This window comes from Leuciscus leuciscus, assembly GCF_965113295.1.
Source record: "Leuciscus leuciscus genome assembly, chromosome: 20".
NCBI lineage: Eukaryota > Metazoa > Chordata > Actinopteri > Cypriniformes > Leuciscidae > Leuciscus > Leuciscus leuciscus.
This window is the reverse complement of record NC_138744.1, coordinates 10414002-10438194: the sequence shown is the minus strand read 5'-3', so window position 1 is coordinate 10438194 and position 24193 is coordinate 10414002. Positions and strand designations below refer to the sequence as shown.

Sequence of the window (24193 nt, the reverse complement as noted above, 5' to 3'; positions counted from 1 at the left end):
AGAGTATATTTGAAAAAGAATAAATACATCACTTATGGAATATATAAATTTCATCATAAGACATTATAACAAAACCATATTGCTGATATACATAGAGGAACATATCTCTATTCTTAGCAAATTGAGTAACTTATAATGATAAATTATAGAAATGATTACATTTAATAGCACAAAATTAATCATAAAGTGCATACATCTTGTGTACACTACATTGTTAGCTCTCTAAAATGTTACAGTGCTATTCAATAAATAGGAAAGTACTCCAGGAAAGTTTTTTTTTTTTTTTTTTTTGGCAAGTTTAAATCTATTGTCTGTCTTGTGTTCATAACAACAGATTGAACAACATTACTTGAACAACGTTACTGTTAAAGGTGGATGGATGTGAAAACAAGTGCACAGTCCATACAAAGTGGTCAACCTTTATATGTGGTATTCCCAGGAAAATCTCATTATTACGTCGACTTTAAAAAAGCTCCATGCAGGAAACACAAGTATACCTGTTGACCAGTATATGTTGTAATTTGCATGTTGGTTCCCAGCATGGATTGTTAGTTTGCTCTTTTTAAAATGCTCTTTTTTTCTTTCTTTTTTTTACCAAGACTTCTCTGAGCGATCAACTTAACCAAAAAGACTATGCTGGTCAACCATCTTCACCAGCTAAGATTTGCATGGCCGTGCAACCAGCATTAACAACAAGCATTATCCAACCTGGCCAAGAAAAAGGAAAATTGCTTATCACACCCTCATATATTTTCGTTGATAACATTCCAACAACATTCCAACTTAAATGCTACTAGAATAGGTTGGGATTTTAAAAACCCATTTGCTGTATCCCAAGATGCCACCCATTTTGGTATGACACTTAATTTGGAACTATTGGTTGTCTCAGGTAAATATGTAATTAACTCATAGATAGGTCATCTTTTGTCTATCCTAAAATATTATATATATTTATATATGGTCAGCTCCAATGGTACAGATAAATAGTAGAAGTACTGCAGTTTCTCACATTCTGTGCCCTTCCAACAAAATTTGAATTAGCACTTCGCCTGTCTCTTTTATCTCTTGACTGTTCAAACTTGGTGTTTTGGACTGGCAATGATCCTGTCAGATAGCTTTAGCATAGCCACTTAGCTAACGTCCTGTTTGCATTACAGGACTGCCAATAACACCTAGCCCTCTTTTGTGCAGTCCCAGTGTTCAGGTCTGACTTGCCCTCAACTCACAAAGATCTCCTTCACATCTCACAAGCCTTCATCTCTCCTATTCTGTCTTAAACATGCTTCAAAGGCTCTGTTTCCACAGTACTGTCCATGAGGAACGGCGCTTCCAGATCGCAGCGTATATATGTTCTGCTGCCCCTTGTTGCACAAGGGTCATCTTTTGTTCATGTGCTCGCACTCCTATCTCTCCTCCAGGAAAGGACATCATCTGTAGCCAGGTTTGGATGTCTTTTCCATGGCCCTCGCTCTAGCCCTAACCAGGTTCCTGAAAAGTCAGATGAATTTGCTGTAAGTAATGGTGCTAATGACGACACAATCACAGCTCTTTCAAAGAGTAAGGTGTGTAAACATGAATTACATGATTTGTGCACTGTGGCCTTACCCAAGGAAGGTTATGACGTCTGACCGAGCCCCAAGGGAGGAAGACTTCCCTAAAACCAGAACTCCTGGACTAGCATTTTCAGAGTCATTTGGGCCGGTCAGGCGTTCTGATTTGGGTGTTTCCTGTTTTTCATGCACAGGTTCAGATGGGTGCACCAGCATGATGGCACGGTTTTCAGAGCTTAGAGAAATGTACACAAAATTTGTCAAAATACATTCTTTGCTATAAAGGCTTCAAAATAAATACTGGATTGTTTTAGATGACTGCTTTAATGGCTAATAAATCCATTTAAAAAGTGTTGAGGAAGCTACTTCAAACCCTAGCTACAAGCTAATCACAATTTACAAGCTCTTTACTATCTTTCTGGGCCTTCAAAGTGGTAATTGTGTAGGCTGTAAATGGAGGGACAGAAAGCTCTCAGATTTCATTAAAGTATCTTCATTTGTGTTCCGAAGATTAACAAAAGTCTTACGGGGTGAGTAACTAATGACAGAATTTGTATTTTTGGTTGAACTAACCTTTTAAGAGGTAAATTCATATAACCAGGACTTTCCAATGATATATATGAACATTTACAACATTTCCTCAGTTCGCTCGGCAACAAAGTTATGTGTGCAATACAATATGACAATAACAGCACATGGTGTAAAATTTTGTCTCGCTACACCGTTACTTGTTGGGGAAAAGTAGCTTTTTTTATGTACAAAAAAATGCTATTTTGAAAACTTGCTGAAATTGCTATTGAAAATCGAACAGCATTTCTATTTTTAGTAGACCAGTTCACACCGAATACGATAACTGTAACCAGAACTATAACTATAAAGTTTTAATGATCGTTCTAATTCTATGAGAATTATTTCCCAAAACTGTCCTACGCTGGTTGGTTGTTCTTACAGTAGGTTTTTTTGTGGCAAGATCAATCTATCTTCTATCTGGTTGTCATATCAACAGATTACAACAACACAACTGCATAGTTTATGAATACATGACAGTGGTTAAAAGCTGATAATGCATGAGACTGCTTTATTGACTATGCAGCCTGTCATGATGACAAACTTTTTTCTTGCGAGTTCAAATAGCGGTCATAACCTTGAAAACCTTTACTAAAACTCTGATTCATTAGATGAAACTCTCTATCTTAGTAACTCCAATTCAAAAACACGTCACTTGTCATATCATCTGGATTCTCCAACTGTGTTTGTCTGGTATCACCTCACACCCTAATGACAACTCCGCACCCTAAAAGAGCACACCCTTACAGTAAAAATAGCTTTCCAAAGAAGAATTTTAATGCATGTGGACATTAATTAACTGCATGTTATGCGGACATGAGATGGGGTTTACCTGTAGTGGCAGAAGCTGGTGCATGTCCGATCTGCAGGGTTGGCGCAGAAGCAGCGGCCTGTAGACCTGCGACGGCGAGCCAACGGACTGCCCAATCCATACACTGTGGTCTTACTGTGGAGGAGACACCCAGAGAGCATCCAGTCATTGATTAACTCATTAGAAAGGAATAAACCACAATGGGACTTTGCACTGTTTTAAGCATGAAAACTGCAACCAGTGTCAAAAGTATTCTAGATAAAAAGCAATAAAATGCTCAATAACTCAAAAGTGAATCTTTCTGAACTATATAAAATCATTCTCAAGCCACAAAGGTGCACTGGCCATACACAGATATGTATTCATATGTCCATGATGTTTCTTTTCACACATCGGAGCCTCTAAAGTGTCTTTGCACTGGTTGAACTTCCTTTGTGGTTTACTTACATATGGTTTATGTAGGTTAACCCGTGCATAGGTGAGCACTCACCTTGGTGTGTTCACCCAGATGATGTCCAGATGGCAATAATAATGGCATTCGGAGTCCAGCTGGTTGTTGCAGGAGCAGCGTTTGCTCCTGACCCTATGGGTTTCAGACGGGTCACTCGGGTCAGTCTGGGGCACTAGAGGCAATCCCCAGCCTATAGAAAAGGAATATATATTGCGGTCCATTAAACTTGCCATAATCATTCTGGGCCAAAAAGCTCCAGCAGAGACTATATGGTTGAGTCTCAGAGAAATGATGAGCCTCACCAAATGTTATTATTACACTTTTATGATTTTGGTTTATACCTCTATTCCCACTGGTCTCCGTTAATCTTATGTAATAACGAACAAGGTCTCAGATGTTTGATCTTAATGAGTATAGGGCAATTTTAAAGTTCAAAGCTATTCACACACATCTGTCCTGAGTTGTCAATTTTGGCTTTAATTGTCAATGCTGAGATGACTGATTAGTACAAAAAGAATATGAGCCCCTGACTGTGTTCGCATATTGTTAGACATATGTTTAAAATAATAATCAGAACTGAATTCACTATCATTTCTATTATGTTGTCATTTTATTAGGTGCAAACAAATTAGAGTTGAAATGCTTATTCCAAACAGTCTACAAATAAATGTACAAACCTAAAGATTTTTTTCTGAGAATGAAAATGAAGGTACTTAGAAAATACTTCACATTTCAAACCTACAGGTTTATAATCAAGTAAATCAATTTAGAATTGAACAAATACTTATTTAAATGTATATTTAAAAAATCACTAATTTATATATGCCATGCCATATCTATTCTACTCTATCTACTCTTTTGTGTTATCACTTCATTAAATAAATATATATATACATATGTAATAAATCCCCCAAAATACATAATACAAACACAAAAATGTTTTACCTTCATGAAGAGTTGTGCACAAGCTAAAAATGAAGATCAGAGTAATTCTTGATTCCATGTTGCACATATGTTTCAATACGAAGAATACAATACAAAGCAATTCCAATAGATCTCACTTTGCTGCAGGTGCTTGTCTAATGTTGAACTGTCCTGTCCCGTACTTATAGTGTGTAGATATGCACCACCCCCATATGGGAGGTAGTTACAAAGCTTGTCTTTGCACCCTATTCTGCACACAAGAATCTCTGCTGCCTCCTCGGGATCACTGGATTGTTTGTGATGAACAGACCCGAGGTCCAAGACAATAATGATTGAGAGTAAAAAAGTGTTTCATCTTTCTTGCCTCGAATTAAACAATGTGGATCTAATACGACTAATTGAACTTAGGGGTGAAGGAAAAGAGGAGTCACAGAGTATATCAGCAGATTTGCTGCTTTGCATGAATTCTGTTGCATGCACTTTGCAGGGAAAGACAGTGTCCCATGGAAAGAAGGAACGTTCTGGTGGGTAGCTCCTGTCTGTGAGGTCCAGGTGTGGGTAGACAGTGGAAAGTAGCTTCCTGTGCCCTCTGGTCACTACTGTTTCTGATTACACAAATTAGTCACAGATATGAAAACATAATTCAAAATTAATTTGATTATTTTGTGTTGCGCATAGAGGGCCAGCATTGACCAATACATTTCCTTCAGATATTAAATAGCTGCTGTGGCACATTTGATTTGAAAAAAAGAGATACATTTATGAATCAGCCTATATTCAATTGCGGTATAAATCATTCACTTAAGCCACTTGTGATATTTATAAAATTCCAACTCAAACACATTTTTAAACACATAAAACATTTTTGTCACTTAAAAAATTAAATAAATAAAATCTAACTGAAATCAAATATAGCTAAACTTAAACGTATTCACTTAATTATCATTTTCATTTGTTTAAACTTGAGGTACTAAAATAAAACTGAAATAAAAATATATAAAAACTGTAGACATTTTTATTTATTTTTTACTAATAAAAATGACAAAAACAGACACACAACAAAATGAAAAAAAATGCACAAACTCAAAACTCAAAAAGTATCTCAATGATGCTAAAATAACATTGACAATAATATATAATATTAAAGTTCAGAAAGGACCATTACCAGGGAATGCATGGTCTGATCAAATTAAATAAAAATATTTTTTATAAAAATTGAAAGCGCAGTAAGACAAATTTGATACAAGCATCTACCAAATGTATAAATAAAAAGAAAATATAAGGCTTTCTTATCTGAAATTATCATTTTAATAAAATGTGTGTGTGTGTGTGTGTGTGTGTGTGTGTGTGTGTGTTTGTCATTTTTATTAGTTTTTTAAATGTCTATATAGTTTTTATACATTTTTATTTCAGTTTTTGTTTTATTTTACCTCAAGTTTAAACAAATGAAAATAATAATGAATTAAATAAGTTTAAGTTTTGCTGTATTTTATTTCAGTTAGCAATTTTTTTTCAAGTAACAGAAATTTTTGTTTTAGTTAAGTGAAATAATAATTGTCCTGGATATATACTGTATATATATATATATATATATATATATATAAATCAAATCACTATTTAAGCTGCATTCCATTGTATGAATAACCATAAATGTTGAACTTAATAACAATTGAGTGCCACTGCACTGTCAAAGAAATCTGCCTTACGGGAACTGAAGATGAGCAATATTCATCAGTAGATGAGTTGTTGGGTTTCCGTGATGGTTTGCCGTGACCCGTGTAAAGATAAGACATGGGGCACAGAGCCTCGCAGGTATCGGACCGAGTTTGCAAATGCAGCCCCCTAGCGTGGGATGCGCTCACATTGTCCATTGACAGCACTTTTTCCAGCACATGTGTATGGAGAGTCACCAATCATTGTGGCTGATGCAAATGCATCATAACATCATCTCACCACATACTTTGATTAGCATGTTTTATCATTTGTATCATAAAACAGGGATGCGAGTTTCAGGGACCTCTCTCATCGCTGCATAGAAAAGTCCCTTGTGCTGATAGTAATATCAATATGGAAATCTTATTGAATTAATCAGTGCTGGACGTACAGATTGCATATTATCCCACACTCAGATGGAAAGATTTTATGAACTGCGAATAACTGCTCTCGTATATGTTATTTATGAGCAAGAAATAAGCTTTAGCAGACATATGCTGCAAGTTTTCTTCTCAGCGCTGCCAAATCATATCTTCTGCAGATGGATGAAAGAATGTGCGACACTGTGGAGGAAGTCACTGCAGAGTGATAGAACACATTCCTCTGCATTCCTCAGACAGAGGAAATGTGCTCATCCTTCCAAAATCCTATCATGTTCTTTCCGGTCTCTTCCTTCAGCTTATGTTCATCAGAGCTGCTCAGAGGAGTGGAGAGGAGTGAACTGTGATTAAAGACACTTGTTACATTTTTAGCTTCTTTACCATCCGTGAAGAACTAAGCAAGAGTGCTTAACACAGAATATGAACATTTTAGTGCACAGCTCTTTGGAATACTTGGCCAGTCACGGTATTGCAGTCAAATATTATTTATTAACTCAAATTATTAAAAAAAAATCTATATTTTAAACATTATAATGACTGCTTGAGTGATTTCTTAGATAGGTGTGCTATATAGTTTAATGTCTCTCAGAGCATTTTTCAGTCTTGTTCTTCTCATATCAGTATTTCATGTAATGAGCTTGATAATATACATAGGCATTAAGTAAGGGAAAATTACTACACCATCCTTAACTTATTTAAAAATGTGATGAATATGCCATTCAAAAGGTTGTGGTCGGTAAGATTTTTTTTAAATATTTTTTAAAGAAGTCTCTTAATTATTAAAGCAAGGCTGCATTTATTTGATCAAAAATACAATAAAAACTGAAATATTATAAAATATTATTGCAATTATTTTCTCTTATAATATATTATAAAATGTAATTTATTCTTGTGATGGCAAAGCAGAATTTTCAGCATCATTACTTTAGTCTTCAGTGTCACATGATCCTTCAGAAATCATTGTAATATGACGATTTGGTGCTCATGCAACATTTATGATTATTATCAATGTTTAAAACAGGTGTGCTGAATATTTTCGTGGCTTCTTTGATTAACTGAAAAGAACAGCATTAATTAGAAATAAAAAGTCTTTACTGTCACGTTTAAATAGGTTTAATGCATCCTTGCTGAATAAAATAGAAATAAAATAATCTTACTGACCCCAAACTTTTGAATGGTAGTGGATATACAAATATACAGAATCTACTGTGTGTGTAATATTTAACCTGTAAACAGTGTCAGTGACAGTAACACTTGCACAGTTGAAGGTTTTGGCACTGCTATTATCAAAGTAAACAGGTTAAAACACACTTACAACATGTCAGGATATATAATGATTAATGATTCAATATATTTATGAAACCAGCGAAAATGTTCAGTGACTAATAAAAAGTGATATCTAATGTACAATCATATTTTATGTCAAAGCTATTGATACTGCTTCACATTTATTGATTCAAAAATCCATTTGCACTTGAACTTCCTGTTCAGTGCATTCATGCTATCAAATAATCAGTTTTATTGAAGTAGAAGCAAATTAACCTGAAAACAGCAGGTACTCCCTCATAAACACACACAAGCACACCAGACTGGCAGTGCGGAGGGAGGTGTAGTATTAGCACTTAAATGCTGTTAGAGTGTCTTTGTCCCCTCCTCTCATAAACACCTTTGTTTGTCTTTAATTACAGTCTTTCTCAACCCTTCGACCTGTCCATGCACATTTAGCTCTGTTCTACACTTTCCATCCTCAAACTCCCTCTGTAAACGATGCTGACTATTTTACCTTCAAGTCGTTTATTCATGTTTCTTGGTTTTATACGTACATACATACACACATATGTGTGTGTGTGTGTATGTGTACATACAGTGTTTAAATATATATATACACACACACACACACACACACACACACACACACATATATATATATATATATATATATATATATATGTGTGTGTGTGTGTGTGTGTGTGTGTGTGTGTGTATGCATGAAGTACAATAGCAGAATGCTAGGCGTAGACAAAAAAAATAAGATGTAAAACCAATAGGAGATTGTCATCATAATATAATAATAATTATATATATATATATATATATATATATATATATATATAGCAGTATTTTGATAATTATAGTAAAAATTTGTGAATTCGCAAACAAAGCAGTTTTTCTATATATAAAGTAACTTTCTGTTAACAAATTGACTGGTTTTTACTTATTTTATGAAAAACTAAAATTATGAAAAACTTGTGTAAGAACCACACCTGCATAGCTTTATGCCTATATCATCCAGTGTTGCATAAAGATAATCCTGAGTGTCAGACAGGCTGTCGCTAATACAGAGACTAAAAAAAAGTCTAGTGTTGTGCCATGCATCACTTAGTGGTATAGGTTAATGTTTAGTCTAGATTGTATTCAAGAGAAAGTGATAGCGTTAAGGTCAATAAAGATACTGGGATGGCACTTACTGCACCGGGGTTGAACCAGATTAAAATTTGTATCATTTGACCCATTTAACCTGTAGACTTCCATCGATTTATGATTGTACTAATTACATTTTTGGCATGACGTGAGCATGACAATTACACAAAGGCATCCTGGCGGGATTATTTCACTGAGCTCAAGATCATTGTTTCCATTGCATTTCTCAATTGACAAAACCAGATTGAACATCAGGTTGGGAGACGGAAAAAATCCTAGAACATTGCTGGTTCATTGTCTGATCCTCAGTAAAATTATCCATAGAACCATTTATCATTTGCAAAAATGTGTTTTACTAAATAAACAAACAAATAAACAATCTATTATTAAAATATTGTTGACTATATATATATTAATTAATAATATGAATGAAATACATATAATTTTATGGTAACACTTTAAAATAAGGTTTCATTAGTTAAACTACAGTAACAATGAAGCATTTATTAATCTTATTTATTGTTGATTTCAACATTTACTAACACATTATTAAAATAAAAAGTTGTATGTTAATATTATTTAATGGTCCTGAGCTAACATTGAATAGTTGTATTTTTATTAACAAAGATTAATAAATACTGTAAACAATGTATTGCTTATTGTAAGTTAATGCATGAACTAACGTTAACTAATGACACCTTATTGTAAAGCGTTACCCTTATTTTATATTATATAATAATATGATATATATATATATATAATATATTATACAATTATATAATGAGGGTATGAGCAATTGATTAAAGGTAATTATCTAATATAAGATTGGGCTACATATAATTACTTGTAAATGACTAAATATTTCACATTATTTCTTTTGTTCTATGTTTATGCCAACAACAGATTGAACCTGAATCATTTTAGATAAAGCATTTGATGAAATGAGAGAATAGCTTCAAGGTCTGTCAGACACAAAGCAAGTATTAAAGTCTTAAGAATAATTAACTAAAAAACCTTATGACACTTCTGAATTAGCATTGGCCAAACTGCTTTTAGGAAGTGAACAGATGATCTGCCACGTATCAGGCTCAAAAATGTTTTGCTTGGGAATAGAAATTCTTGAGGAATCCCAGATAATTGACTCAACACAGCTATTGTATTTCCCCCGGAAACTATAAAACATGTTTTGAACAGGCCATGAATGCCTCCCACACAGCTCACATCAGTCTGCCTGCTCAGGTCCCTGTGGGATAACTAGAAAACGGGAATAAAAGTCACATGAAAGGACAGACTGCACCATCTGCTGGTCGCAAAACACTGGACACCATCATAAGCAGGTTTAGTAATTCCTGGTGTACCTTTATTGGTTCAGAAATGCAAAATCTCTGTGACAAATTTGGAGGGCATTTGGTCCATCCTGAACCTCGGCTATTGACCGACTTCACTGAAAGCCTGTCCAGTTTATTAATTTCAAGTCTTGAGGTCATAACTAAAAAAAGTAACTATTAACAAAAAAAAGTGTAAAGAATAATAAAAATGACAATAGAAATCCCTTTGAAAACTAAAGTAAACAAAACATAGGCATTTTCATATTTTCACATGGCAATAAATATGGACCATAGACTTTCTATCTGTACAGAGACAATTTATCTAATCATTTAATCACTTGTATTATAAAAAATATGACTTCAGTGCAATTTCCCTGCAAGGCTCTTCACCGAAACCTTCGTCTCTTGTCTCGTTCACCCTCATATACAAAGAAAATCTTCCCGCTTCTTCAAATACCAGATCATTTGAAACAAAAACAAAAATCTATATTCATAAAAAGAATTCACAGCCTTTCATCTTTGACACTTCAAGCAGTAAATCTGGACAGAAAAAGGCACACATCACTAGAATTTGCGCAATACTGGACAAGAGACGAAATATTGGAATTACTCTCGATTTAAGGTTTCATCTTGGTCACTTAGAAATGTATTCATATCTATACTTAATGTTTTACAAGTACAAGTTTTTTTTGTGTTTTTTTTACATATACATATTCAAAGAGATATATTAAGATTGCAATGTCAATTAAGATACAGGAAGGACAGACGTAGTCGATTTACAGAAATATTTTTTCCAAGAAAAAAAAAAAAGTGCATCATATTACAATCTTGAATATTGCAGAACAAACATTTACCAAGTTACCAATAGTATTGAAAATGTTGTATATAAAAAATAAGCGCATTACAAAACAAAACAATAGTAGTATTAGCAGTAGAAAGCATTTCACCATTGTGCACAGATGCTTTTAAGTGCTATCTGGATCGCCTTCCTGGCTCTGAGGAGCACTGGCAGATCCTGAACATCCTTCTGAAAAAGAGCCACGTCCCCTGAGTGGCGCCGCTATAGGCTTTTCTGTCTCGCGCAGCTGTCTGGTTTCACGTGAGGAACTCGCTCCTTCCCCCTGCGAGATCCTCTCGGCTCCTTCATCGCTGTGTGCCGCAGCTTTTCTGGATGTTACGGGACCGAAGGTGTTAGTCTTTGTGGCGGAGCTCAAGTCACCATATTGCTTTCTGACCTTTGTAGTCAGTTGCTCCCCTATACCTTGCTGTAAAGGGGGGAGTTTGGGTAACGTCGAGCTTGTACTGGGACAAGACAGGTCAGACCGATTGGCTCCCTCATCTTGGCTTTTTGTCCTGCTGTCCGCCAGAGTTCTTTGCAGACTGGTTTCTGGAAGCGAGATCCACGGATAATCCCTCCTGGCGAGAGAAAAAGGGGAGTCCTCTTTGGGAGAGGTGGGCGAAGGGGTGGAGGATGACTGTCGTTCCAGTTTAGGGCGTGATCGGGGTCTAAGCTGCACCATTTGGATGCCCCCAATGGGAATCATGTGATAGGGCATGCGGGCTTGATCTTGGGAGTGTAAAGGAAGGTGGCTAAACATGCGGTCCACTGTCCGTGGTGTCAAAGGAGTGGGAGGGAAAGGCTCGCTTGGAGAGAAGCGTCGGGATGGGGAGAGCAGGATAGGATCTGGGGGCATATGCTCCTGTAGAGTTGGTGGAGTAGCAGGCTTGTCCTGTAGGGGGAGACATGGCATTGCAATCAAACTTCCGTTCTCAATGACAGTTCATTTTTACACTGCTTTTGTCATACTTTTTGTCTTTTTATGAATATTTTGTCATATTAAAGGGGAACTTGGCAACTATTTCAACTTAATAAATCCTTTAGAAATCATTTGGATTGTTAAATAACCTGTTCTGGTGAGAATGGTGACTTTCCCCACACCCCCCAGTGGAAAACCAACCTTGCAACATGGGGACTAACGTTGGAAATAGGAAGTCTTGTGAGAAGCGAGAACGAACGAGAAGGGAAAATCAGCGAAGAAATGGCTAGAGTTGCCATGTTCCCCTTTAAGTTTTACTCTAAAATGGCATCTAGTGACGAGAATATGTAAAATTAAACAAAAGATTTAAATATTTAATTTAAACATTTTAAAATCAACCTTGTTGAAAACGGGAACATCTGAAATAACATTATGAGTACACTATTGTGAAAGAGTAATACAATGAGGGGAATTCTTTGTTTTAAACATTCATTTTCTGTGCATTCATGTAGTGCATTGTTATGGAAAGAACTTAGACATTTTGACTGGGTTGGACCGGATTCATTTATTTGTATTCTTCTTTAAAAACTTTTGTTAGTGCATGCATGGTTTTGCTTTTTTTATAAGATTTTCTTCAACAGTATATATTTAATTTAACAGCTTTAAAATAGTTTAACTATCATTATAATTTTCTTTTTGTTGTTGTTGACAAAATCAAACACTTCTGTCAACGAACAGAACAACTCACTGACACTGCCATTGCCATTCTTAAGCTAAAGACAAAAAACACCACCAACAACAACAACATATGCCTATTGGAAAACCGTGCCTCTACGTCCATTTTTGCACAACTCCAAAAGCATATACTACCTATAGCATATACCTAATTCAATGCCATCAATGCATTACCTGTGAAAATGTACACTAGTGGCAGTAAAACACCAACTTTCATTCATTTTCACACAATTATCGATTAATAAACACTTATTTTCATGCAGTTCCTTGCACAGCATACTGTATGTTATGACCTCAAACACTTTTACCATAGTGCATGATTTCTAAACTAATACATTTTGATGTTTGCATAACATAACTAGCTACATATCTTTTCTGACTTGTGAAACTTGCTCTGTAGCTCAGCTGGTACTTGGGATACGTTTCTGAAAAAATTGTGCTTTTATGCACTCACCGGACATTCCACTTTGAAAGTGCAGAAGAATGCGCAAGTAGCAATATAATACTATTTTGCAGAAATATCACCACAGATATTTTTTTTCCATTGAGCCTGGATTGAAAAAAATCATGGCCTTGTTTAAAACTGTCACTTTGACCCACCTTTAGACCCTCAGTAGCTGGTGAGCCAGGCTCCCAAAGGAGCCCTGCGGGTGAGCTGTGCGGTCGATGCTGGGGCTTTAGAGGCGTAAGAGAGCAGAGAGCTCTGGCACTCCTGTACCGCGCAGGGGATACTGGCCGCAGAGGTGAGAGGGGCCTGAGAGGGGAGAGGGCTCTGATGGGTGACGGGCCCCTCTCTGGGGAGGGAGAGAGATGACGGCTAGGTGAGGACAGTTTAAGCCTGGGAGACAGGCTTCTAAGAGGAGAGCCCTCACTGCTAGGGGAGAAGTTCCTCGGGGAAACCTCCCAGCCCTTGCGAGAAAACAACGCCCTCTTGCTGCCTGGAGACGCGGCTCGCATGCCAGGCCAGGGCCTGTGGGGTGAAGAGTATTCCTCTTTTGCTTTAGGGTCAGAGGGCTCAGTCTGTGAGCCTTGGCCACTTTCAGAGAGGTCACCTATGGATTGACGAGTATCAGTGGAACAGGCTGAAGATGGTTCATCGTGGGAAGAGAACTCCTCTTCCTCATCATCTTCTGCTTCAGAATCTTCAACATCAGAGAACTGGTGCCCCTCCTGTCTTCTGAATCACACACTTGCTCCTCACTGCCCCCTGTTGGACAGAAATGGATGTGTTCATTTAGCAAAGGAGTCAACACAAAAAAAAAATAACTAGATACAAACTCAAAAATGAACTAAAGGGGAGACTGGGGCTAGTTGTCAAATTTTAATCCAGTAGATTCATTTTTGCATAGACATGTACATCACCGTTCAAAGACAAAAATACAGTAAAAATTAAGTAATACAGTGATACATTTTAATGTTTAATTTATTCCTATGATTTCGGCAGCCATTTTTTCAGTCTTTAGTGTCACATGATCATTCAGAAATCCTTCTAATATGCAATTTTGGTGCTCAAGAAACATTTATTTTTTTTAAGTGAAAACAGTTGTGCTGCTCAATATTTGGAAAAATAAATGGAAATCTTTCATAAACATTGTAAATGTCTTTAAAGTTACTTTTGATCAATTTAATACAACCTTGCTGAAAAAAAAAGGTATTAATAATTTTTTTTTTTTTTTTTTTTTTTAATCTTACTGACCCCAAACTTTTGAATGGTAATATTAAACATTTAAAAAGGCATGCGGCACCTTTTCCCAACTTGACATTTATGAAAAATTCCCTTATCCCCGAGAACACAATTCAACCCATTGGTTAAAATACATCATTATATAGTTGACATTTGTCTGAATGTATAGTAAATGTGGTTTTATTGTGTTCACTTATTCATCAAACAGCTACAGAAAAAATGGACTCAAAACCCTTGTGACAACTTCCCCATGTGACAACTAGCCCCGGTCTCCTCTCATAAACTGTACATAATTATATATTATCCCCAAGGAAAGCTATATATATGACACTGAAATGCAGCAGAGGGGGGCTGGGCATCTGTTTGGAGTTGTCTTTAATTCATCAGCTACATTTGAAATCTAGTGAATGGAGTGCGGCTGACTGAAATGTCCTTGAGCTCTTAGATGCACTAAGAAAGAGAAATGTCGAGAGAGAGAGAGAGAGAGAGAGAGAGAGAGAGAGAGAGAGAGAGAGAGAGAGAGAGAGAGAGAGAGAGAGAGAGAGAGAGAGAGAGGAGGTAAAGAGAGAGAGAGACAGAGAGAGAGAGAGAGAGAGAGAGAGAGAGAGAGAGAGAGAGAGAGCGAGAGAGAGAGAGAGAGAGAGAGAGAGAGACAGAGAGAGAGAGAGAGAGACAGAGAGAGAGAGAGAGAGAGAGAGAGAGAGAGCGAGAGAGAGAGTTTCACTTCTGCTTTTATTTAAACACGATAAACTGGAGGTCAGTCTTGCTTCTCTTTATGGCAAACTATTTTCATTGGCAAGTCTGAAAGTACACTGAAAGGTTGACATCACTTTTGCACCAATGAAGCAAAGATAATAATAAAAAAAAAACATAGCTTCAAAATACATAGCTCTGGTAGAACATATTCTAGAAGAAGTCTGTCACTAAAAGGGAAAGCAATCTCAGGGTTTGAAACGTATTCTGCGCTATTAACACAAGCCGTTTACATTTTTAATGTGTGAAGCATTATATTCATGTAGTTCATATGCATGTGCTGTAACACAATAAACCATGCCTGAATGTTTATAATAATTTCTCACTCATGTAATGTAAGGAATCCTTATTGAGAAACGTGGAAGATGGTTTGAAAATCAAACTGCAGTCCATCAAACCACAACTCTTTTTGGCAACCCTACCTGCTTCCTCAGTCTCCAGCTCAATCCACAGATGATTCGGACACCCCTATCTCCAGGCATTTCTTACCATGGGCCTTGGACTTCATGTGTTTGGTAAGGTTCCCTTCGAGGAAAAGGTATTCTCAATGACACAGAATACAAAAATGATGTACAAAAATGAATACAAGAATTTTGTGATTAAAAAGATAGGTACAGGAAAATAGGAGTTTTGAAAGAGATACGTGCCTACCTTTGGTTTTAAAGGCAAAGTTGCAGTGCTTACAGACGTAGGGACGGACATCTGTATGAGTGCGAATGTGCTTTTTTAGCATGCTGGGCTTCTTGCAGCGAATCCCGCATTCCCCACACACGTATTTCCCTCTTCCTCTACCCCGAACATACACATAGTCCTCATTTGACTTATACCTGCTCAGGTGAAAGAGAGAGGCAGACAGACAGAGAGGTAAATAAAAAATAATAGATATAAAAGGTTAGCATTCAAGACGACGAACAATATAAAGATAGAGTCTTCACTTTGGCAGGATCCTCATGAACTTCCAAAACAATGAATCCCTCTTTATTAGAGGTATGGACTGCCAGTATATATTTTAAGCACTTGTTAGTCCACCGATGGTCTAAAATATTTCACTCTTTGGCTCAAACTAGGTGTTTTTTGCTGGCTGGACAAATCCAATTGAGGTCAGAGAGCTAAAACTGGCCATATTTAAAAATCCATAAACTCCATATTAAGCATTTACTGTAGGTCTCTTACATAGTTTACACAATAAACAATGTACTGCACATGAGATTTCAGTTGTATTTATTTAAAACAAAGGACATTATTATTTATTCTAAAACAATCAGGAATTAATAAAACATAGCTATCAAAAGTAAATTAGGCTAGAACCAGAAACAGAGAGATGAGAGAGTGAAAGAAATGTTATATTGAGACTAAGTATGCCATCTAACATACAAAAATGAATTTGGGTTATTAATCTTAATAATATATTATTTTATTTTATTGCAGTGTTTGTTTTGTTGCTAAGCTGCTTTTTATGTTGTATTGGACTATTCTTCTAGAGGAAACATTAACAATCTAAGATAATAAGATGATGTGAAATTAGGATTTAAGTTTATATATTTATTTATTTGGTATAAGCAGCCATTTGATTAGCTGTAAACTGTAAAGCCAGTCAGTTAGTATTGCAAAATAAACCCCTTTTAGGTGATATAAGACAAATGGTCCTAATCACCAAATATACTTTATGTATACTATATTTAAAAATAATTAATTAAATGATTTTTTTTTTTTTTGTAACATTTAAATGTAAAATGTATAATAAATATATAAAAACGAAGTATTACAAAATAAAATAAAAAAATATATAATTTTAAATATTAAATATTATAAAAAATTATATTTATTTTATTGTGTGTCAAATATTATAAATAAAAATAAGTATATACATTTTAACATTGCAGTCAGAGAGAACATATTAAGGTAAAATTGCATTACTGACAGACAGAGTCTGAATCCTCATCTGCTTTGTAAGCCTGATAGCAGCAGGATGGGATGTGTTTGGGTAGACAGCATATGCATTTTGAAAAATGTCTGTAGGCTTTCATGAAAAATGTAAAAATGGATGGGGTGGAGAGAAAACCACTTGCTAAACATCGGTTTCTAGGTAAATCTAAAAAATCTAACACACTCCATTTTACAGGACCCAGCCTTCATTCAGCATACAGCAAATGCAATCAGAGTGACACCATTAAAGTCTTTTAATATACGAACACACCTATCGACTATTTTTAGAAAGGTATCTTTGAAAGGGGGCTGGTGACTTTGATTGTCCTTCAGTAGCATTGTGTTCTACTAATGAGGAAGAAAGCAAACAACAAATACTGTTATGAGAGGTGCAAAGACAAAAGGGTGCTGAAGGATGTGAAAAGTTTTGGAGACAAAATGGAGTGTGTGTGTGAGACAGAGTGCAGAGTCTGATGTGATTAGGGAGAGCGTGGGTGTGCAAGGCGGAAGAACCGTATGAGCAAAATAAAGGCAGTGAGAGAGACAAAGGAAGCAAGGATAAAAATGCAGGCTGTGGTGAGTTGTTGCCGCAGTTTAAGCACTCAACCACATTGAGAGCCCCGCATAAGCAGATGAATGCAAGAGACCCAGCTAATGAATCCAAAGCTTTTGATGTTTACAGGTCAGCTCTCCTGTTTATTATCTATTCATCCATCAATCAGCGGTCCTTTCATTTTTATACTAAAAATGATATTGAAATCATGTAATACAATCTAGGACTGCACCATTGTGACAAAAATCATTGTTGATTATTTCCATCGATTATGTACACGACTATTAATGTTTATTAACAACTATTAATGTTTATTAACAGAATTTACATTAACATTTATTTAATGTGGTATTTTGATGATCTCATCCAATTATACATCAAATGAAGTTATCACTGCAAGTTTTCACTTTGATGTTGCAATTCAGCACAAGTACATGTCATGAACTCACAAAACTCACCGGTATCATAAAAAAAGCCGTCTATACATTGCAAAATCTCTTATTTACACTATCTGACATCTTCGGAATCTGAAATAATTACAAATGACCTACAATGCTTTACAATTAATATTTTTTTTTGTGTGTATTAAGTAGTGTTTCTAATGTAAACAATAATTTTGATTAGTTATTATAGTCATTCCAGGTAAAAAAATGTTTACTCTTTAACTGTGCTATGCAGATATAGTTGGTACAACACTACTGACCATCCGACATCAAAAATCAATCTGCAGAGCTACTAAGTTATCAGCACTCTTTCTCTCTATACACTCCATCCAAAATTCATACCTTTGAGCAAGGTGTGAATTCAGCAGACAACTGAACAAGGCAGGATAAATGAAGTCTCTAATGGTTCGTAGTCTCACCTGTACTACCATGTCTTTGTCTCTCACACAGCAAATAACAAACAGAAAAGCTCAAGCTGAGAGGCAACTGTGCTATAATTGGCACTAACAAAAATGCAATTTCATGGCGGGGAAGATCATGAACAAACTGCACTATTAGTACTCTTTAACATAAGATATATTATTACTACATATACTTAACATATCTTCACTGTAGGGTGGAAACCTCGTATCTCCATATTTCGTTTTTTTTTTTTTTTCTTCATTGATCATTATTCCTATTGATCACCCAAATATTTAACCAATGAAAACTATTAAAAAGAGGTATTAAAACTGTCGATAAAACATAACTCCACCCCGCCTCTATCGTGAACTAAGTGCCGCAATAGGTCAAATATTTTCAAATAGTGCACTTCCAATAACAAGCTATTTCTTCCAGTGAGCATGAGTGTAGCATGACAAAATGATTCATTGTTATTTATGTAATATGTTATTGCTTGTAGTTCATAATGTAGCTTAACTACATGTAACTCTTAACTACTGTATCTTAACTGGACAGCTAGAGTTCCAAAATAACTCATAAGAATTTACTCACCCGCCTTCAAAAATGCAAATACGATTTCGAGCTGCCTCACTTTGTGTCGAGGGAGCGGGGACGTCATCAGCACTCGTCTTATCCTTTTCCCCTCTTTCATTTGGTGGTTCCTCTTTTACTTTGACGGGTGTGTTGGGTGGAGAGGCACATACCTACACTCCAGACAGACAGGCTAATTTACCAACACTGTAGTACATCAACACACCACTTACAAAACACATGCTAGATATCAAAATGCATGCACTTTCAAACTTTCAATATAATTTTTCGTATATAATTGTATCACTGAGATTTTTTTTTATATATTTTGAAATGAAAAATTACAGTGATGTTTACCTCTGACGCATTGGTCGTTTTGCTGTCAGTAGGAACCAGCTTGTCAACCGTTGGTGTTGGAGCTGTAGCCATAGTGTATGTTTCAGAAGTATGTTTCTGTTTGGAGCGCAGCAGAGAAAGTAATATTTTGGTGGACAAGCCAGGTATATTGGGGTTATGCATGCTTACACTCCATGAGGAATAGACAGAAGTTGAATTTCTATGTGTAGATGGGGTGGGCTTTGTGTAATTCAGATAGCACCAGCTGACAGATGTAGTTGTATGCAAACTGGGGTAAGAGGGTTCCACAGATCTCTCAGGACTTGTTACCCTTGGAGTGTACCGGTTTCCTGCCTCTTTCCTTCCCTCCTCCTTTATGTTTTCAGTTTTCTGTTGGGTTAAGTCCTGCTTGCTAAACTTTTCAGTTTCTATTACTTCTCTTGGATCGTTGTCCCTCCCGGCTGTCTCCATGGTTAGCCTCTGCTTATTTTTTCCCTGACACACCTCCTGAGATTTCTTGTCACATTTGTTATCATCATCTTCATTGTCATCCTCTTCTTTCTCCTCCTCCTCTTTCACCCGTTTTTGGTGCCGCTGTGCCTCTAGACTGAGTTCTAGACTACCTGCAGGTGACAGCATTCGCTTACTTCCTCCAGCAACGAGCTGCCCAGAGCAGTCATCAGATGAAGTTCCAGCTCCATGCTCAGGAGGCAGCGGCAAGGGAATATAGTTTTTGGGAATAGGTGAGGGAAGCCTAAGGTAAGATCTCTGAAGCTTGTCTTCCTCTAGCTTACCCATGACAACCATAGCTGTGCAACAGACTGGATGTTGCGTTGTGGCTAAAATTTGTGAGATGGTTGTATACATGGCACTAGCATAGGTGGGAATTTGAGTCTGTAAGCGCACAGGCACAACAAGAGACACCACTGGCACAAGCTGTTGAAGGCAAGGAGCAATCACAGGATGGGGACTGTGGCGAATGGCTAGCTGCTGTTGTGAATGACCGGGACTATGCAAGGAGGAAGGTGATGACCTAGACTCCCTGAAAAGAGGCCCTGAGGGGACCTGAATAGTCAGACCACCTGGCATGGGAAAGCAAACATCCTGAGCAACATCACTTGATTGTAGTGGGAAAAAAGTGGTGAGTGGCTGAAGGGGTAGTCCAAGATGTTCTATATACTCTATCGGTCTTGGATGTAGCAGAGGTGCCTCACTGTGAAGGAAAGCTTGCTGAAACATCTGGGTGGAAACAACCGCAGAAATTGCTGTAGTGACTGGGAGGAATCTTGTGAGCTGACTTGGAGAACAAAAATCAGGGTTTGCTTGTTGTAGGGGGAAAACGGCTGGTGGGAGGGCAAGAGGAGATTGAAAAAGCTGCAAGGTCTTCCCAATATGCTCCGAGCTAAGCCTAGAGGCCCTGCCTCCCATTCTATGCTCTGTGATTGTGAATGGAGGATGAACTGGGTAGGACTGGCAAACAGCTGAGACACCAGGTTTAGTAGATGGCTCCTCCTGGTCAGGCTCACCAAGGGTTCCGTGCTTCACCAAGAGACATTTCCTTCTCTCCTTCCAAGTAGCAGAAGTACGCTCTAGAGAGAGGGAGCCATAGTCAAATGACTTACTTCTTGTTTCTTCTACATGTGCATGGTGTGAAGGACTTGCAGATGCTTGTTCAGATGTTGAACGGCGCATCTCTCTGTGAGAATGATGGTGCTGATGGAGACTTGATGGAACGGTCAGCATGTGAGACCCTTGGGAGCTCCAGGTACCACTTTGCATCTCAGAATCTGGCCTTCCTGATTCTTCAAAGGATGCAGATCGACTGGAGGCATGGGCAACATTGCTCTCTTGGCTTGGGCTATGTGGCAAGGATACTGACTCAAAGCTAGATTCTCCTGATGATTGGGTTGCCTCGGCCAAACGGAGGCGCTTCTTCTTTGGCGGTAGCTTCTCTGCAGGGAGCTGAGACAGACTTTGGCTACGCTGAGGCCACTGGAATTCCTCCACCTTCTCTGGTTCTTTTAAGATGTATGTGTTCACTGGATGAGAGACTGTCTCTGTATCTGGCTCCTCTGTAACCAGAATTTCTGGCACTTGAATGTTGGGTTGACGAATTAACCGTGATGTGAAGGTTGGTTTTGGCTCCTGTGATGGCTCATGCTCTGGCTCTGCTTCCTGATTTGCCATTGAGATGTTTTCCTGTTTTTCAAAGGATCTGGTATGCTGGATAACAGAAATTTCTTTCCATTGACTCCTCCCTTCTAGTTCACTCTGTGAAAGACCACAAGGTGCGCCCTGATTATCAATACTGCCTAGCATCAATGGAGGCTGGGAACTGAATGACACAGCTGTTGGACCTGGACTGGGAGGGTCTTCCTCAAGACTTTCCTCTTTTTTTTTCCTCTTGCGCACAGCCATGGCCATGGCTTTGAACTTGTAGCTCATAATCTGTGGCTGATTCTCAATAAAAGAACTGCCTTCCTCACGCAGGCCGTGTGGAGATTTACTCATACATGCTAATCTGTGTTCTGCGTAAGAGTCATGCTTCTTCAAGCGAGCATCAGACATTTCACTTTCATAAAGGTGGAATTCCTTTTCTTGCTGTTTTCCTGATTCTGTTTCTTTCAAACTAGAAGGATCTGCATTGTCTATAATGAGGTCCACCCCAACTGCCACCTCAATAGCAGGTTGGCGTCGTAACATTCGTTGATGTGACCCAATCCTCATTTCAGCTGCTATGGCCTGCTGATCATCAAAAGAATGACTGAGATGAAAGTTGTGTGAAGGTGTATCTGAAGTATTACCCGAAGATGGCACTGATTGACTCCTATAGAGAAGAGTACTGGAGCTCTGACCAGCCAAAGTTTCTGTTTGAGCCAAGTATGAGCCAGGTAATTCACCAGCAAAACTACCAGGAATAAGTTGAACAGCAGAGCCACAAGAGCCTGGGGCATCCGCTTTAACACAGGGTTCTTTGGGTGAAGAGAACTTGACTGACTCAATGCTACTTCTTCTAGAGAGCGAGGAACGTCTTGGTTTGACACTATCAATTTCACTTGTATCCACCACAGCTTCATTTATAGTGATTAGATTGGTTATATGCTCAATGACTTGTGTCTTAGGAACAGGGAAAGGGATTGATTTTTCCTGTTGACCTGAAGATGACGATAATTGCAGTTGTTGATGTGGAATTCTTTGTTGTTGTCCTAGTCGTCCATACTTTCCTAAAATTATCTCAGCATATGTTTTAGCACTGGCATTTGGCGGGCTCACTTGGGAGAGCTCAGCACTCCCAGAACTGGAAAAATAGCCAGATTCTGTGCTCCCCTTACTACCAGGACCCAGTGAGGATCGGGTTTCATCTGAAGATGTTCTGGGAGCTCGCTTCCTCTCGCTTAGCCTCATTGCTAGCCTTTGCTTGACTGCCTGTGAATCCTCAGTTTGGGGACTCTCTTCTATGAATGACAATTCCACTTTGCAACTTTTTTTCAGAGTTGGCCTACCATGTGAGGTAGATGGTTGGTGTTGCCCTGTCTCATCCTCAGAACCTGTACTCTCTCCTTCTGTACCCTCTTCTTGATCATCTCCCAATGCTCCACCTTCTGGCTCAATAAAACTGGTCTCTTCACGACTCGAGGCCATGCCTGCTTTTATTCGATGCGCATGAGATTTGCGGTGTTTATACAGGTTGCTTTTGGTCTTGAAGGAGAAGCCACATGGAACACATGGATAGGGTCTCTCTCCTGTGTGGGATCGGATGTGTTTTTGGAGGACGCTAGGCTTTGCACAAGGACGACCGCAGTATGTGCACACATATTTCCCTGGTTTTTGGGGTTTGCGTTCTCGCCTACATGGGGTGCCTTCCTGTACTTCAACACTAGGCAGAGATTGAGTTTGATGAACATTATGAATCTGGGGAGATGGTTCTTCCAGGGCAGTACAGCTGCTTCGTGAAGGACCAGGTACTTCTGAAAGCTGCCAAGATAACCCACTCGCCTGTGACTGATGCTGCTGCTTCTGCCTTTGGAGCATTTCAAAGCGTTTTGGCTGCCTGTGTTGAAGGCGGCCATGTGATCCATGGACAGATTGCGAGGTAGCTTGTTGCTGTAAATGAGGCAGCTGTGCTGCTAACAGAGACTCTGACAATGGCTGCTGTTGCCCACCAGACCGCTCCACATCGGTCGACTGCTTTTCCTCTGCCTCCATAGGATGTGGGGAGGAGGCCTCAAGGATGCTATGGGAATGCTACTTTGAGCAACAATCTGATAAACATCATTGCATCAATACTCTTCCGATAGGAAAGTCTTTACACTCGCTTTAGGGGGCTAATTGTATTATGCCATAATTAATGTAAGATACCGGATAGTGTCTTAACTGACAAAGCCATAATTAAGCAGTGTCAGTATGCAGCCGCCATAAATGTGAGTGCTGGTTGTGTACTAAATGTCTCCTCTCCTGTACACAAACAGGCTTGGTGAAATTCATCATTATGTGTCTTTTGGGCTGATGCCTGGCAATGGGGCTTGACAAAGAATGTCTCAAGATGCTTTTGAAGCACTTTCTCTGCTGACACGTGAATAATTATTCAAGACCTATTTGTCTCCCGTCTTCAGCTTGTCACATGTTAGAACTTCACTAGCCCTGCAGAGGCACAGAAACATTAAAGAAGTGGTTAGTTGTTATAATAAACAGTATTGAGTAAGCTACTGTATACAAAAATGCTAAGCTAAGCTACCAACTACTGCTACTAATTTAAACGATTTCTGAAAAGAGAGAATAATTTGCAAATCATATATCCATATTCCTGATTCTAAACTTTTAAGGAAAGAATACTGGAGACATACTTTTTTTTTTACAATATTCAAATGGACAATAAAACAAGCTACTTA

The 24193-nt window shown here is 37.9% G+C and overlaps 2 protein-coding genes across 2 annotated transcripts in view; both read right to left on the bottom strand.

Annotated features, from left to right (window-relative positions):
• LOC309483180 (uncharacterized protein) lies at nt 1–4474 on the bottom strand. Its single transcript, XM_082148846.1, has 5 exons — nt 4325–4474; nt 3419–3569; nt 2950–3063; nt 1606–1785; nt 1–1488 (listed from the first exon to the last, which is right to left on the bottom strand). The coding sequence occupies exons 1-5, from the start codon at nt 4389–4391 to the stop codon at nt 1428–1430; spliced, it is 573 nt and encodes a 190-aa protein (XP_082004972.1). The 5' UTR covers nt 4392–4474; the 3' UTR covers nt 1–1427.
• Nucleotides 4475–10155: 5681 nt separating this feature from the next.
• Nucleotides 10156–24193, bottom strand: part of hivep3b (HIVEP zinc finger 3b) — a 65693-nt gene continuing 51655 nt past the window's right edge. Inside the window, 8 exon segments of the mRNA XM_082149481.1 lie at nt 10156–11875; nt 13238–13809; nt 13812–13844; nt 15497–15518; nt 15520–15599; nt 15726–15901; nt 18990–19141; nt 19326–23945. Of these exon segments, the coding sequence (XP_082005607.1) occupies nt 11111–11875; nt 13238–13809; nt 13812–13844; nt 15497–15518; nt 15520–15599; nt 15726–15901; nt 18990–19141; nt 19326–23510 (5985 nt within the window). The 5' untranslated portion in view covers nt 23511–23945 and the 3' untranslated portion in view covers nt 10156–11110.